Raw genomic sequence first — 17,699 nt, forward strand, 5'->3', positions numbered from 1 at the left:
TGAGGGAGTCTATCCCCTTTTCTATTTGCGCTAGACCTGGGAGATCGAATGCTGAGGTGGAGCACCACACCTACTCTCAGCTCCCAGTAACTTACCGCCTAGATTAGATTACCCAATCTAAGCTACTCATCTGCTGAGTAGGCGGTGACCGGGGATCGAACCCACAACCCTTAGATTGTAAGGTGAATGCTCTACCGACTGAGCTATCCGGTCACAATACAATATACTTAGAGCAATGTTTGATCCCTCATGAAAAACTTTTAGATGTAATGAACCAAATTACAGACTTCTGCTTTCAAGGTGGCTCGCACGAGTTACTTTCTTTGTCTAAGTCTAGGGCTAGCTGGGTTGCCAAAAATAATCGGTCTAGGATGAAATTTACAAGACCGCTCTTTAAAGAGGCACTTGAATACCTCATGAGCAATTGCTATTTCACATTTGGTAATAAAATCTTTAGACAAACAATAGGTATTCCGATGGGCTCGGACCCAGCTCCCTTTATGGCTAATTTGTTCTTATATCATTTTGAAAGTCAATGGGTGAAAAGCCTCAAGAAAATTTACAAAGAGCAAGGCGCTTTTCAAACACTTTTCGATTCATCGACGATCTTTTAACCATCAATGATGACAATTTATTCATGGAAAACTATAAAGAAATCTACCCTCCTGAACTTCAGCTCAATCTTGAAAGTTCAGGCGATACTATTACATTTTTGGATCTCTCATTAACCAATGACAACGGTTACATAGATGCAAAACTCTATGACAAAAGAGATAACTTTCCTTTTTCGATTGTTCGTCTTTTATTTGCGTCGAGCAATATTCAAATTTTATAACTGTGTGGGAGCTGAAATTTTGAGGATTGGTAGGGTCTGTTCCAGTGTGAACAATTTCATTAGTGCAAGTATGTCTCTCATTGATAGAGCAAAGAAGCAAGGAGCAAAGATTACACGGTTGGAAAAAGTTTTGAGGAAAATGTATGGTCGCCATCAAGTTTTGAGAACCTTTTTCAGTATTGCGAAAAGATTTTCAGATTCATTACTGCACAACTAAACAGCAAAAAAATTTTGGACTTGTCACTGTTTCTTTTACTAATTTACTAATTTTCATTTCTTTTTAATCGATAGAGTCGTTTTATATTTCAATGTGTTGTATCACTCGGTTACGGGGCTCCGAACCGGGCTCTCGGTCAACCTTTCAACTTTTTCTCTTTCTTTCTGCTGTACTTCAATGTATGGTCAGAAATTTTAAACTTTTTTGTTTACAATTTGTTTTATTTTAATCCCTCTTCTATGGAGAGCCGTTTGTAGAAAAATTCACACGATCATTTTTTCGATAAATATGTAACATTATCGTTCGGTAAATTCAATTTTCATTCTGTAAATTCAATTGTTTTTCGGTAAATTTAATTATCGTTCGGTAAATTCAACATTATCATTCGGTAAATTCAATTTTCGTTTGGTAAATTTAATTATCGTTCGGTAAATTCAATTATCGTTCGGTAAATTCAATTATTGTTCGGTGAATTCAATTGTTGTTCGGTAAATTCAATTTTCGTTCGGTAGATTCGATTTTGGTTCGGTAGATTCAATTATCGTTCGGTGAATTCGATTATCATTCAGTAAATTCAACTTTTGTTCGGTTTGTTTCAATTATTGTTCGGTAAATTAGAGATACAACAATTTTTATGTTTTTTATTTTCATGTTTCTTAGACCACCGGTCGATAAGGATTTTGTTTTTTCTCGCTCATGCATTCTGGTCTTTGAAATTAACTGTTTTTTCTCTGAGAGCTCCATCCCATTTTGAAATTTCGACCGAGCGTGCACGACCGCGCGGCCGATGGGGGAAATAGGGTAGGGTCTTTTTAACTGGGTCGATCGAACTGCGAATCGAGCCCTCGATTACATTGCCGATCCATTCGGATAATTATCGAAACAAATCGAAGTTTAATCAAATCGATTTATTCGGGGAATAGGGCTTGGGAACTAGACTAGCTCCTAGTCCTCTTAGCAACAGCAACATATCGTCAACGAAAGCAGATAATTCTTCACGTGTAACGTAACCTCGTAACATGTAGGTCAGTTGTCTTACACATCAAATTGGAATCTATTTAATATGTCTGGACCTTCAATACCATCCTATTTATTCTGTTGATGGTAGCATACTGACCAACTTGTAAGTTATAATTTGTATCTATAGTATAAAGGCTGTATCTACAGTAGTAACTCCACATGCAGCAGACCAGGGATTTAGTCAAAAGGAGGCAGACTTGCTCATTTTCAAAAATTTTGCTGCTCAATATCTTGCCCATATCTTGAAATAACTTTCAAAGGATCCTTACTGAAGATATGGAGATAGAACCATTGAAATACAGCCGAGTGTGGTGTGGGTAGCTAATGGGCTAGACATCAATTGTCATACGTCATCGAATTTAATCGAAGCTAATCGAAGCAATTAGTTTTCAATTAATCGAACTAATCTAATACTGTCAACGGCTCTAACTTGGGACGAGTGGTCATAATATGGGATGGTTGATTTCTGGTCTGTATTTTCACTTACTGTTAATCTCCCTTGACAACAAGTTTGTTTTCTATGAGATTTGCGACTATTATGTTAATTAAAATGACTTCGGAGGTTCGGTAAATTATGCCTGAATTGCTGTCCCATGTTTCGTCAGACTGTCCCAAGTTAGAGCCGTTGACGGTACTAATCGAAGACTAATCGAACAAATTGAGATTAAAAAAAGATTGGAAAATTTGATTAGTTCTATTAGATTCGATTTAAGCTTCGATTACCTTCAATCGAAACTAATCAAAGCTAATCGAAGATTAATTGAATTCATTGAAACTAATCGAACTAATTAAGAAAAAAATTGATTGCAAAATTCATTTACTTCGATAAGTCTTCAATTAATTTTGATAATCGAAGACTAATCGAAGACTAATCGAAGTGATTATTTTCGATGAATTCGATTAAAAATACGTCGTACCTACGTCTGGAATCAATAAAATCGATTACCGATTAAGATTGATAGATAATCGATATTAATCGATGGATTATAAATATCTATTAAAATCGTTAAACGGTAAAAAATCGATATTCATAATTATAATCAATATTAATCGATGACGAAAAGCAATCGATACTAAACGATATTTACAATTTTTTCGACCTCGATTAGCTATCGATTATCGATTTTAATCGGTATTTAATCCATCGATTAATATGGATTATCTATCGATTTTAACGACCGTCTGGTTTAACCCGTTTTACCATAGTGGGGGGGTTGACTTTTGGGTCAAATTTTTTGATTGAAAGAGGAGGGTTGAGGCTATTTTAGTATAAAAAGTGCTTAAACAGTCATAAAGTTCCAAAAAAAATCCCCCTACTACATTTGGTTCCCTTTTTGTTTATCCTTCCCCTTACATTATTCTTATCTTTATAGTAATTGCTACTTACTGATTTTTTAGCCAAGACAATGAATAGTAGTAGGATTGTAGCAAGGATTCTAGGTTCAGACAACAGTGTATTATCTGAAAGGAATAGACTTTTTCGGAGAAACAACCGTGATAATGGTACTCCCAAAGCTAAAAAAGTCAAGATTGTGTCAAAAGATGTTTACCTTCTTGACAAAGAGACAACCACAATGCCTCGTGGGGCAGATAAATGCAGCTTGCATCAGAGGAAACAAGTTATAACAGCGTTTCAGTTAGAAGGGTATCTCACAGAGGAGGAGCTGTATGATAGACTTGAGCAATGCTTTTCAGAAGTGTTAGACTTTTCAAGTCCTGTTCCCAGGTATCTATATATACATCACTTTTTGTTACAGACTCATGTCATCAAACTTTCATTTTTACTTTGTATTCCAAGAACTGTATCAGAGGAACTCTCTTGCAAGAATTTAACCTTGCAAGAAATTGACTTCTCCAATTAGCAAACCTTTTATTTTATTGTGATTTAAAGAAATACTGCAGATATAAATAGGGCTAGGGGACCCCTGGTTTTGATGGACTTTCATGGTATACGCCACTGAAATCTAGGCTGAAATCAGTGGTTGACAGATTGGCATTCTTTGAATTCAATTTGAATATCCAAAGTGATAATCACTTGTGTCAATTAATGAAGAAGATTTGAAAGAAGATTTTTTTTCAACAAATTTCATGAAAGTGGAAACCCCAAAAAAGCAAGACTCACAATATCTAATCTTTTCCAATTCTTTTCGTTGCAAATCACCCTGCACTTTTTTTATTGCTGTTCGTTCGTCTGTTACCAGCTTTTCTCGGGGATTGGCTCATTAGTTTTTGCTGATTTTTGGCACAAAGATGCAAAACAGTATTCCCCTAAATGTGACGGAGCACGATTTCCGGAAAGAATTTTTTTCGGCCGAAAATACCAGAATTATGCCGGAAAACTGGTTCTTTAGCATTTTCTCGAGATTTAGGCATAATTCGCCAAGATTTTTAAGATTTTTCTACTCAATAAATTAGTTCTCGTCAAAATAAGGCTTTTCTAAGATAATATTTTTGCAAATTGCTGTAAAAATAAGATGATTTAAAGGCAACTAGAGTGGGCGAATTTTCCAAATTTTCTGCCCCTCAGGGCGAACAATGGTCGCGCTTCGGTGACACTTCCACGCAAATGATTCACAAAAATAACCGACCAGAAGAAAAAAGCTTATTTCGACCACTGCCGTTTTCGGATATATTGAACTTTCGAATTTTTCAACTCAAAGGAAATTTCTAACGTCAAAACCAAGATATCCTTTTTCGCATATCGGACAGACTGCCATGGTGGCCACACTCCTGGAAATTCCTGGAATACCCTGGGATTAATGTTTTCTCCTGAAAAGTCCTTGAAACTCCTGGGATTTCTGGATATTCAAAATCCCTGGATAATCTTTTTTCCGGAAGGTTTTGACCCCTCTTAAAAAATTTTTTTTTGCCTGCGGCGCAATACATTTATTGCCAATTCTTTACAAGCAAAATTTCTTTGATATTTTGCTCTGTGAAGGTGGGGCTACGTTTTTAAAATTCAGCAAGGGCTATTTTTCTTAGCCCCCCCCCCCCTGAAAAATGCTGGGGGCTGGACCCCTCTGCATACTAGATATGTTTAAATATTAATTTTTCTTGTTGAGATTTGACACCTTTTTATCCTGGAAAATCCTTGATTTTTTCTGTTTTATGCTATTTTGTCCTGAAATATCCTGGAATTTTATGACCTAAAGTCCTGGAAAAAGTCAAAATTGTCCTTGAAAGTCCTTGAATTTGCAAAAAATAATTGTGTGGCCACCATGGACTGCTAGATATGAAATTATTTTTAATATCATCCCTCCAAAAATTTGTTATAAAACTTTTTCATATTCTTATAATTACATAAACAGGGGGGTCAGTACTAAAATGTAAGACATACATGAGTACTAAAAGGAATTTTGCTAAATTTTGACACCCCACCTATTGTTCGAAAGTGTTATTTTAGTACACAAGCACTAAAATTATTTTGCCCTTTTACGGCTTTTGATTTACCAAAACATGGCATAGTGCGGAAGGGGGTCTGGCTTTGGCATCCCCCCCCACCTTGAAAAATGCCTATCCCCCAAGGTTTTTGGGCTTTTCGAGTTTGGAAATTAATGCATGGTTTTGACTGCGTAACACTCAAATACCACACTAAAATTGCCTTATAAATAGGAAATGCATTGTAAATTGGGCAAATTTCCCTATTGGAAGTACAAAAGTACAGAAAAATGCACAATCCTGACCAGAAAAAGAAGATTTCATGTCAGTCCCCCCTTCTTGCTATCCCCCCCCCTTTTTTGAGGAAAATTTCCAATCCCAATTAAATTGTCCTAATTTTTATAACAGAAGATGTCTAATTCAGATTACTGGGGAAGCCAAAAAGAATTTTTATTTTCATTACTTCATTGTTTTTGAAAAGTTATTTTTTTATCTGGTATAAATTTATATCATGTTTCTCTCTCGCAATTTAGGTTTGAGTATGTCAAGTACATAAGTGGGCAGCTTGTCACGCCAACATTGGGCCATAATGTGACTTACGATAGCACAACAGTGCTATCAATCTGTCGTCAGGGAGATATCTATCTTCGAGCAACCCATGATCTTGTAAGTTTTTTGTATTATAGTTAGCAACATTGATTATAAACCCATACACCCTTAAAGGCTATGTATGCATCTTCACTTCAAACACTTCAGTTTAGATTTTCATGGATGCAGCCAACAGGTTTTGTATTTTGATGCACCTACAACTGAGTTCCTAAAGGCTAAGGCCTCAAAATTGCCTAAATAAGCAAGTTGCTTAGCAACCCTGCAGCCTCAAATCCAAATTAGAAATTTCTTTCTTCACAAATAAAAAATAACTTTAATACAATGCTAAAAGTAATGCAAATCTCGGAAAAATGGGTTGTTGTAAAAGGTAGTATAGTCCCATGGGCTACCCCAATGGGGTACCTTTTGGGATACCCAATTATTCCCAATCAGAGCAATGATCAACACAAATTTGTCGACCACATTGTTCCTCTATCTGTAAACTGCTAACTTATGACATAAAAGTATCTCTGAAGTATGTTCTGATGAAAAATAGAATTCTTTATTTCTAGGTTTGTTGGCGGTAAAAGTTTATTTTATAGCGCATGCACTGCATAAGAATCTTTGCTGTTTTCGTAATTCAGCAGATCAGATTTTGTTTGCAGAATAACTTTGGTATTCAAAATGCTTACTTACTCAATAGGGGCTAATGGAGATTACTGAAGTGATTGTCCTTTTGTCTTTTTTCAACAAATTGAGGTTTTGTTTAAAAAATATCGTGACAATCATAACATTTCCAAAAGGAATTTTTATCATACTCAATATGATGCAAGTAGTATGAAAGGATAAGAATCGGCAGCTGGGAACAACTTGTGAGAGCTGAGGTGTGCGTTTTAGAGGAACACAAAATCTCATTAATTATTCATTGGAATTTTACTCACAAATTAACTTTTGTTTACAAAAATATTAATGTAACAATAATATTTGGAGTCTATCATATCAATTGATCGAAAAAATAATCTCATACTCAATGTGACGCACATGCTATAAAAGAATAAAAGAAGAGGTCAGTCACAAGCCACTTGTCCTGCTAGAAAGCACAAGAGCAGTCTTAGAGCAAATCAACATTTCAATGAGAGACTCCTGTCTCAATGAGGAGTAATGTAAGTAGGTCCTTACTTTTCCTTCCAGAGCAATTTCTAATCTGGTCTGTAATATTTTTTAGGTATCCCAGACAGTACCCCATTGGGGTAGTCCATGGGACCATACTACCTTTTACAACAACCGCTGAAAATGCCTCTATTGTCCATTTACAGATGAAGAATAGTTTCTACCCCCTAGACTTAGGGAGGGTCTTGGGATTTGGAAAATTCTTTTAAGGGGGATCTTTCTTCTGCTGATTTTTTAGGTGGCGTCAGCCTTTAGGGGGGATCTTCCTATTTAAGGGGGGTTTCAAGTTTTTGTAAAAGTTTTGCCTCGGTGCTAATTTTCTACCACAATTCCATCTAAAGTTAATAAATTTGTGCCTGCGGCGCAGTTAATGTTACAGTTTATGTGTCCAAATGACAATGGCTGCAAAAAACAACATAATGACATCGCAAGGAACTTGAATAGAAAGAGTTGTTTGTAATAAAAAACATTGGTAGCAAGAATTTTTTAGGGGGTCTTACCTTAAGGGAAGAAATTTTCACGGAAATTCGATCCAAAAGGAGTTCAGGGTAGATTTATAAAAATTTGAAAAAAATTGTATTTCGCGGAATTTAATTTCGCGATTTACACCCAAAATCGCCAAATTAAATCAAAATCGCGAAATTAAATTCTGCAATAAATTTCTTCCCGCAAAAATTCCTTCCCTTAAGGTATTTTTTCGGTTTTTTGGACCTACCTGGAGGTCCTATAAATTAACCCGCCATGTTCGTTAGTTAGTTAGTGCGTCTGTTCGTTACCAGCTTTTCTCGAAATTGGCTAATTCAATTTTTCTGATTTTTTGCACAAAGATGCATAACCATAAACCCTCGAATGTGACGGAGCCCGATTTTCGAAAAAAAAATTTTTTGGGCAAATTTCAGCCAAAAAACGGCTAAAAAAGGGTTTTTTGGACTTTGTGAAAAATTGGATCATTAATTTTCTCTGATTTTTTGCATGAAAGTAGGCTACCATCATAGGTAAAAGATGGCTCAATCAGATTTTCACAAAAAAATTTATTCGGCTCAAAAAAGCATCTTTAGCTATAAGAATAATTGTTTATAAGCATAGATCAATGTTCTTAAGTAAATTACTCAATTTTTTAACGAGATGGATGTTTTCTTTGCCCATGAAGTCATAAGTTGAAAGGATATTTATGTTAAGGCATGAAATTTTGGTTCCTAGACGTGTTTTTTTTATAAGAAAATAGCCCGAATTCGATTTATTTTATAAGCACATTATCAATAACTTAACTATGAGCTTTTCTCGAGATCGGCTGATTCAATTTTTCTGATTTTTTGTACGAAGATGCATAACTGTAAACCCTCGAATATGACAGAACCAGATTTTCAGAAAAAATTTTTTTTGGGCAAATTTCAGCCGAAAAACGGCTAAAAAAGGATTTTTTGGACTTTTTGAAATACTAAATTATTATTTTTTTCTGATTTTTTGCCTGAAAGTAAACTACCATCAAACCTAAAAGATTGTTCAAACTGATTTTTGCAAAAAGATTTTTTCGGCTCAAAAAAACACTTCCTTATCTATAAGAATCAATATTTACAAGCATAGATTAATGTTCTTAACCAAATTATTCTATTTTTTGACGAGATAGATGTTTTCTTTGCTCATGAAAATCATAACTTGAAAGAATATTTGTGTCTAAGCATGAAATTTCGGCTGCTAGAAGTGTTTTTTATAAGAAAAAGGACCAAATTCGATCTTTTTAATATGCACATTACCGATGTTAGCTTTTTTTGGGATTGGCTTGCTCAATTTTTCTGAATTTTTGCACTAAGATGCGTAATTATAAACTCTCGGATGCGACGAGCTTGACTTTTGGAAAAATTGGATATTTATAAGAGCATAGGTCAATGTTCTTAACCAAATTAATCAAATTCTAGTCGGGATATTATTTTTTTTGCTCACTAAATCGTAATTTGAAAGAATATTTGTGTTCATGCATAAAGTTTTGGTTGCTGGCTTTGTTTTTTATGAGAAAATGGGTCAAATTTGATCCTTTTTATAAGCATATCACAATAAGTTGGATATTAGCTTTCCTATTTCCTTCATGCCTTTAAACCAAAATAATGTCTTAAAGGTTTCGTTTTTCAATCTAATTTTTCATATTTCTCTTTTAAGGTATGTGTACACCTTTTTTCCGATTTTTTGTCAAAAATTTTTTTTTCAGTCAAAGTGAAAGAAAAGTTACTGGATTTCATTTTGGTAAAATCGCGATCTTAAAATCTTTTTTTGATCCAGAGTTATAAACATTTAAATTTTAAAACAAAGTTCGTCTTATGATTGACTATTTACTCAAATAATTGTCTCTTTCGGAAACAACAAAGAGAAAAGAAAGAATTCAGCTGATGTTTATTCTCACATCTATTGAATAGTAACATTTTTGACACGTTTCTCTGATTACTCAATTAAACAGTAATTATCTCGTCAAAAATTTCAAATTGATGTAGAAAAAAACGAAATTTTACCATACCATACTACGTTTAACAAAGTTAAAGTCACCCATAGCATTTAGCTATCGACTTCATTCTTTTTTTATAAGATTCCCAAAAGATCAAACTTAAAAAGTGTCTTAGGATTTTATTTCTAACCGAGTTGTTTTTCCTCAATTTACAGATAACTGAAAAAATCACATTTAAATTTACTTTTTTATCGATATTTTTACAGAATTAAGGATTTAACGGGTTAAAATCAATCCGAAAAAAATCCCAAGACACTTTTTTAGTTCAATCTATTGGGAAGATAGTATCGAAATTATTTTTTCAAAATTCAAAAGCTATGGGTGACTTTAACTTCTTTGAAGTAGGTAAGGTTAAAATTCTTAAGATTTTAATTATATCCTGCCCAGTTTTTTAAATTCAGCTGAAACTTTTACCATTAGAAAGAGAATATTATTGGTTTTCAGAAAATATATACTTTTGATATATAAAAATTTGTTGTTCTAAAGATATGATCAATTAAAGAGAATGTGTCAAGAAAGGTGAACACATACCTTAAGTCATTTTAACCCTATTTTTATCAGGGGGGGGTGTTTTCCACCAGGCTGGCACTCTTTTGTTAATAGCTCACTGAAAAAAACTTTTAACACTCTGAAAGTTCTTGACTTTTAATATAATCCTATTAGCAGCATGTATACCAAATTTTACAATTATACACCGACCAGATCAGGTTTTATGACTTTTTTGTGCAGGCATATCGTAAAATCCAGCTAAAACCCTGTAAAATCCAAAAATCTTAAATTTAGCATAACTTTTGACCTAGTCATCCAACTAACTTCAAATTTTGACAGGTTTTAGGTATCAATAATAAATTCTAAAAAATATTAAAAAAAATTTAAAAAACTACTGACGTCATCGAAAATGACGTCATTGTTTTTTGAAAAAATTTACTCATTTTCTGCATGGATTTTAAAGGTCAATTTTATTAGTATGTTTAAAACCGGCAAATATGTTAAAGATATTTATTTTGGCTTTTAGAAATTCAAAACAGAATTGAAAAATCTCCATTCGTTCAACTTTAATTGCTATTTTATTGAATAGTACTTTTTCATTAGTAAGCGATAAATGTGAAAGTTTGTGATGACGTCACCACCTTTATGATGACGTCATCAACCCAAATTTTTTTCTATGAACTCCTTTTATGGTAGAGAACATTTATGCCAAATTTCAAGTCCATATCTTTTATAGATCAAAAGTTATGCAAGGCTGGTAGAAAACACCCCCCCTTGAGAATACAAAATCCGAAAAAGCCTGATAATAATAGGGTTAAGTTACTGTTTATTATTTCCTAATGCTTTGGTATTATTTAAGCAAATAGCAATTAATAATTGCACCTAAATGAAAAATGTTTGATTCATTATCAGGTAGGTCCATATAAGTATTGCTTGTTAAGGGGGGTCTTAACCTCACTAGAAACTATTTGTTGAAAAATGCAACAGTGTGATGTCCTTCACCCAATGAAATCTTGAAAATTTTTAAGCAACCTTGCAAGCAACTTTGGACCTGGGTTTTGAAAAATGCTTAGCAACTCAGTTATTAAAAATAAATGTGTATGGAGTTGCTTTATGTGTATCTGAATTTACGCTTTTTGGACCTACCTTGGAGGTCCTATAAATCAACCGTTGTCCTGCCATTCGTTTGTTACCAGCTTTTCTTGAGATTGGCTCATTGGTTTTTTTCTGATTTTTGGCACAAAGATGCAAAATGGCAATTCACAAAATGTGATGGAGCCCGATTTCCGAAAAAAAATCATTTTCGGCCAAAAATGCCGGATGCTGGAAAAACCAGTTTTTTTTGCCATTTTCTTGAGATTTCATCATTTGTTTTTCCTGATTTTTTGCACAGAGATCCGTATTAGGAATGCTCAAAATATAACCCAGTCCGATTTTTGAGGAATTATTTCTTTGTTTTTAATCACATAAATAATTGTTGAAAGCAATTTCTGATATTTTCTAAAAATTGCCGGAACAGCTGGTTGCCGTGCTGGAAAAAACAGGTTTTCTTTATTTTCTCGAGTTGTACTCAATTCGTTCATGAATTTTTGCTTACTTTCGTTCGTTTTTTAGGATCTTTTCCATTAATGTCTATAATTGCTCTCATTTGTTTAACTTTCATTATCAGGTAGGTCCAATTAGCATTCAGCTTGTTTATCTGAAAATTTCTGTTGTCCACCCCCCCCTCAGCTACCAAATTGCTTGAAATTGATGAATATATAGGACAGGACCTTCACTGATATTTTCATTTATTTTTTTAGAAAAACATTGAAGTAGATGGTGCTAGTCCCGACAATAGTTTGGAAGTAATTTCTTGCATTATTTACAGTTTCCTTTTTTATTTGTCATTTTTCTCTCTGAGTAATTCTTAATAAAAGGCCAGAAAAGGCATCTTTTTTGAGTGTACTACGAAGCTTCAATGTTTCAATAAAAAATATTTTAAGATAAAAAATTTTTGTATGGAAATCCATCAGTGCCATTTAGATTCTCCTTTAATTTTTTAACGACCAAACTAAAAAAAAGACTATGGAACTAAAGAATTGACAGCATAACTGAAAACTGTTACTTTGTTTCATTGTCAAAAAATTGACAACAAAACTAAAAATGGTTGTTTCATTTCGTTGTTGAAAAAATCGACAAAAATGATGAAAAATTATTTCAAAATGGCGGCACTGATGGTTGCAAAATGGATTTTGATTCTGGTGGATTTTGATAGTGTCTGCTGATTTTCATTGGATTTTTTCATTAAATTTTTGTCCTTTTTCACACAAAAACACTATGGTTAACAATGCCCATGATAAAGCATGATTCAATTATCAATTAAACTGATTTTTGCTAGAAAAGCGGTTTTTCTTTCTCGAGCTGCATTTGACAAATTCTTCGTTAAATTTCGCACCACATCGCAGCACATTGGTGCAAAATAACAATGCCTAAAATGTGACAGCCCATTTTTCAAAAAACATTTTTTCCTGGCAGAAAATGCTGAGAAAAAGCTGGAAAATTTTTTTTTATTCCTTTTTTTTTTAATGGCAGAATGCCTTGCTGCAGCACCGAGGAACATCCTCAACACCATCAACAATGTCATTGCATGGTTCGACCACAACACCACAATTAGACCAACCACTATCTCAACGGCCAGGTGGCTCAAGATCAGCAATTTCATTGTGGGGTTCAACCACCACACCGCTATCAGACCAACCATCATCTCAACGCCCAGGTTGCTCAAGATCAACAGTGTCATTGCAGGGTTCAACCACAACACCACTATCAGACCAACGCCCAGGTTGCTCAAGATCAACAGTGTCATTGCAGGGTTCAACCACAACACCACTATCAGACCAACAACCATCTCAACAGCCTGGTTGCTCAAGATCTCAGTCACAGTTAAGGGAATTATTCCCAAATCTAACAGACTGGCAAGTGTCCGAAAATCTTCATCATATCCGGATTTGCAAGAGGCAGCAAGCTTTGCTGCTGAGATCAGTGAGAAAAATGAGAGTAAAGCTGATAAAACATTGGAAACGCTAGAAGATGTCTTCATATACTTTGAGAACAAATTTGATTCAGCAACTCAAATTCTTAGAGTTCATGACAAGGATATATATTCAGGGGTCCTGTCACTTTACAAGGACAAAAGTTTTGACCCACTGAAGAAACTTCGGGTTATCATTGAAAATGGGCCTGGCATAGACGCTGGTGGTCTTACTAGACACGCCTTTGACACAGTCTTTCTTACTCTCCGCAAATCAGGACACAGCCGTTTATTTGAGGGCAATAGGTATTCCCTTCTGCCCATTTGTACCACATCAACTGCACTGTCACAGATTTTTGTTTTCATTGGGAAAATCATAGGGCATGCTTTGTTGCATGGCATCCGAGTGATTCAAATTCCTACAGTAGCCTACTATTACATTATTACACAAGACATCACACATTGTTTGCAGTATTTAGATGCGGATGATGTTTCATGTGAAGCAATCAAATATTACGTTGATGAGGTAGGTATGAAGCCAGGGTCAAGCTGTTACTCTAGGGTCGAACTAACTGCTTATTGCCCCCTGTATGAAGCTCTAAATCTTTGACATACAGAAGTTTTAAGGGTTCTTATCTGTTAGTTTGTTGCTGTTTTTGATATGCATCAATGTTCAATGTTCGGCCCCATAAGTAGCATGTTGGAAATCTAAATCTTTACCAAACTTTCCTCGCTAAAAATTAGTTCGTGCAGAAGAAGAACTTTTCCTCTAAAAATTAAAAAAGTTTCATTGTAAAAGCCTCAACCTTTTCGAAGATATCGAAGACAATATAAGGTACCAAGAAAACTAGAGCTTACCCAATTGGTGTGATACCTAAAAATAGCATTAGAAGTCATTGTACTGTAAGGAATTCTAACGTTATTTCGAACTGGCGTCAAAATTAACTGACGCTGGAAGAAAACTTCCGAAAAAAAGACAAAATTGTGAAAAATGACAATCCTCTATTTCAACCTTGTATCTTCCAAATATATGGAGAATGTTGAATTTTACCACAGATATCGAAAGATGAGGGGTTTGAGCTTCTATACATCTAAAAATTGACGCATTCTACCTCACTATTGAGTGTGATATTTCTCTTCAAATTTTATCACGCAAACTGGGTAAGACTACCGCCAGCTGGGTAAATCAAAAATGACTTTCAAACTGCTATAATTGAAAAACTAAATCAAACTGATTAATGAAATAAGTGTTTTGTACTCCCTTCCTTAGTGGCTATCTAAATGTGAAAAGAAGTCCCAGTAAGATATACGGCCGATGTAAATAAACAGGAATCTTTATAAATTCACGCCAACTGGGTACCACACTCTAGCCATGCAAAAATAAAGTGATAAAAGTAATTAACAAGTATTTTATATTGACTGAAATTGTAAAAATTAACATTTAAATTTGATTTCTTTATGATAACTGGATACTGTAGGAAAATATTGACCAGCCTTGTTACCTTAATTGGATTAATTTTCGCATGGACTAAATTTAGCAAATCAGCTTTTTTTCACCTAATTTCTTTCACTTTCCTAGGGGTTTTGGCAAAAATTTCAATCAAAAAAACTTCGCGTTGACAAAATTTCGTGAAAATGGCCAAAATTCGCGAAAATTAATCCACGCCAAAATTAATCCACTTAATAAGGTACATCAATATTATCCAATCAGTTTTCTTAAAAATGATTGACAGTTGTATTACAAGGCTTAAAACAATACAATTTAGTGAGTCAGCTCAGACCCACTGATTGTGTATATAGTTGCTAAAGAAGAGCTTAGCACAATACAACTAATTTTATATATTCTCTATAATGTGTTCCAGCAGTTCGTAACTTAAAAATTTTTTTTGTTTTTCCTAGATATCCGATGCAGATGAAAAAAGAAAACTGAAAGAGCTGGCAGAAAAACGCAGAACTACTTCAATATATTGAAGAATCAGGAGAAAGATGCACTCTGACTGTAATGCTATTTTTGCTTGAATCATTTTTTTGACAATCAGCATAGAGCAACACTGGCATTATTCAGACCAGAGTTAAAAGGGGCATAATAAAATTACTAACAACTTTGCAAACAAACTGTCTGAAGCTGGGTACAAAATCAGGGTTCCCAACGGTCAGGGAAATACTTGAAAACCTGGAAAGTAGATTTTTCAATATCTTTCTTTGATCAGAAGCTACAGCCCATATAAGTGGATCCACTTTTACCCTTTTTGACAGTTTTTGCTTGTTTTTGCTCACTTCAAAGGGCTGTAACTTTTGATCCGAGAAAGAAATCTGAGCACAGATTTGGAATCAACTTTTATCTTAAATTTTCAATAAAAAACTTGACCAATTAAAATATTCAAAAAATGGGAATCTCTCTGTAAAACATTCATTCGTTTGTGCTATTTTTGCCGTGACAGCTTGATGTGTTGTGAGTATGTTTAAAGTGATTGCTCTCACATTTCCTTTCTACATTTATAAAGAAGCACACTTTTTCACTTGTGAATTCTGATCTCGTTTCTTCAGTAAACTGTGACAAAATTTTAAAGTTTTTTTTGACCAGATAGTTATTCTTTTTTAAGTCAGCAATTCATATCCTAGATTGAGACAATATCTAGGGCGTTTCAAAGCTACTCTTAATTTTTTTAAAGTAATGATCGATTTTTCTTTTAGAAAGAAACAAAGCAACTCGTGCTTCAGTCATTGATAGTATATGATGTATTAATCAAAAGACGTACCTCTTATGAGCATATTAGAAAAGGTCTGGAAATTGTTGGAGTTTTAAAAACTCTACAACTCTACAAAGACTTATGTAAACCCCTTCTAACATATGATGCCCGCTATGATGATGTAAATCCTGAGAGCATGCTGAGAAACATAACATGTAGCAGTCAAAATTTGTCACACGGGCCTTTGCTGTCAAAAGTGATCCGTAGAATGAGCAACAAAGAACTGAAGCAGTTGCTCAAATACGCAACTGCTTCAGATAATTTGAACGTATTAAAAGATCAAAACCTTTACGTCAGAGTTGTGCCAGACGCGGCTGGATTTTTTTCGTCAACATGTTCAATGGAATTGACGGTTCCTGAAGCACTTTTTGAAAATGAGGAAATGCTTTTAAATGCCTTCAAATCAGTCATTATACCTGGAGAACAAAGTTTCAATGCGTCTTGATTCATGGTTATTACCATTGACTTTTTTTTTTTACTTTCGTTTGTATTACTGATTTAGAAATTAATTTGTGTATAATTATAGGGGAATTAACATTTTAAATCCGTCAAGAAAAGAACGACAGTTTCAAATATACTGCAACTTTTAACACTGACATGAATTGGTGTCAATCTGAATTCCATTTTTAATAGAAAAAGTTTGACTGGACCAAAAGTTAGGGATTTTAAAATAATTTAAGTTGTTCATTCTGTCCAGAAATCTATAAAACTCTGATTGATGTCAATTCCCACATGCGTGCGTCAAAAGTCGCAGTATTTTAGGCTTAAAATTGATGTTAAACGGCAGTGAATTGTCTTAGTTGTGTTTTCTGTTTTCTACTTGTGACGTTCTGCAACATTTTGCTAAAATAAATTTAAAATGGAATCATTTATAGTGTTCTATACTTCTCTCATTTACAACCAAATGGGAGGTTTTTTAAAGGTTTTTCACCATAGCATATAACATAACTTTTGAAGTGGTCTTTTTTTTGTTCGTTTTTTTTGTTCCTTTTCCTCTTTAGATTTTTTTTAGAAGATTAGGGTTAATTGGAGACGTTAATTCCCCTCTAAGTTTTCTTGTGGGGGGCTTCTGAGGATAGAAAATACCTTTAAAAAGTGGATTAAATTTTGCAATTTTCACGAATTTTGGCCATTCTCGTGAGATTTTATCCACCCGAAATATTTGGTAACAGCTGCTTCATAAAATAAAGTCCAGGTAATATTTTTAGGAATTTCCATAAAGTATCAAAAGTAGAAAAAAAATTCATAATCTGGTAGATTTTAACTAAATTCGTTGAATATACCTTTCTGAGTGAAAAGGATTCAAAATTGCCTTTAAAATTTCTTGAAATTTAAATGAAATTTTTTTTAAATCCAAAACTAGCATAACAATGAATAACAAAGACATTTACAGTTGCGAATTTTTATCATTGAAACCCTTTTTTGCTAAAAGAAGTCGTCACAAAATATTTAGAACTGCGCGTTTCGTGAAGGTAAGTCCACGTGAAAATCTAAATTCTTGATTTGCGAAAATTCTTTTTTCCTGAAATACAAACATACCGGTGGAAATACTTCAAATACCAGTCAAAATGTTCTGTCAAGTACTGGAATACTCTTAATTTGTCCACCCAATCAATACCTGAATACTAGTCATTTTCTGCCTCAGAAGTGCCCCTTACTAAGGTGAATATGGAGATATTATTTTTTAACTTCAAAATTTCAATTCATGGTCGAATTATGGTCATTTTAGAACTAAAACTGTTAAT

The 17,699-nt window shown here is 34.0% G+C and overlaps 1 protein-coding gene across 3 annotated transcripts; it reads left to right on the forward strand.

Moving 5' to 3' along the window:
* Positions 1-3,403: 3,403 nt before the first annotated feature.
* Positions 3,404-15,122, forward strand: LOC136816652 (uncharacterized). 3 transcript variants are annotated; one of them, XM_067072986.1, is made up of 5 exons: positions 3,404-3,798; positions 5,984-6,116; positions 11,994-12,038; positions 12,766-13,730; positions 15,104-15,122. In XM_067072986.1, the coding sequence occupies exons 1-4, from the start codon at positions 3,479-3,481 to the stop codon at positions 13,258-13,260; spliced, it is 993 nt and encodes a 330-aa protein (XP_066929087.1). In that variant the 5' UTR covers positions 3,404-3,478; the 3' UTR covers positions 13,261-13,730; positions 15,104-15,122. The 3 variants fall into 3 exon arrangements, with proteins under 3 accessions (XP_066929087.1, XP_066929088.1, XP_066929089.1); XM_067072987.1 differs by having other exon boundaries at positions 12,766-13,734; positions 15,104-15,121; XM_067072988.1 differs by lacking the exon at positions 11,994-12,038.
* Positions 15,123-17,699: the final 2,577 nt, after the last annotated feature.

This window comes from Clytia hemisphaerica, unplaced genomic scaffold (genome assembly GCF_902728285.1).
Source record: "Clytia hemisphaerica strain Z4C2 unplaced genomic scaffold, Clytia hemisphaerica genome assembly, whole genome shotgun sequence".
Lineage (NCBI taxonomy): Eukaryota > Metazoa > Cnidaria > Hydrozoa > Leptothecata > Clytiidae > Clytia > Clytia hemisphaerica.

Bases quoted from the DNA above. Each gene is read 5' to 3' on its own strand.
- LOC136816652 (XM_067072986.1), top strand. From the start codon at position 3,479: ATGAATAGTAGTAGGATTGTAGCAAGGATTCTAGGTTCAGACAACAGT. The intron at 3,799-5,983 runs GTATCTATATAT...CTCGCAATTTAG, and splicing joins TTTTCAAGTCCTGTTCCCAG to GTTTGAGTATGTCAAGTACA. The intron at 12,039-12,765 runs GTAATTTCTTGC...TTTTAATGGCAG, and splicing joins GTCCCGACAATAGTTTGGAA to AATGCCTTGCTGCAGCACCG.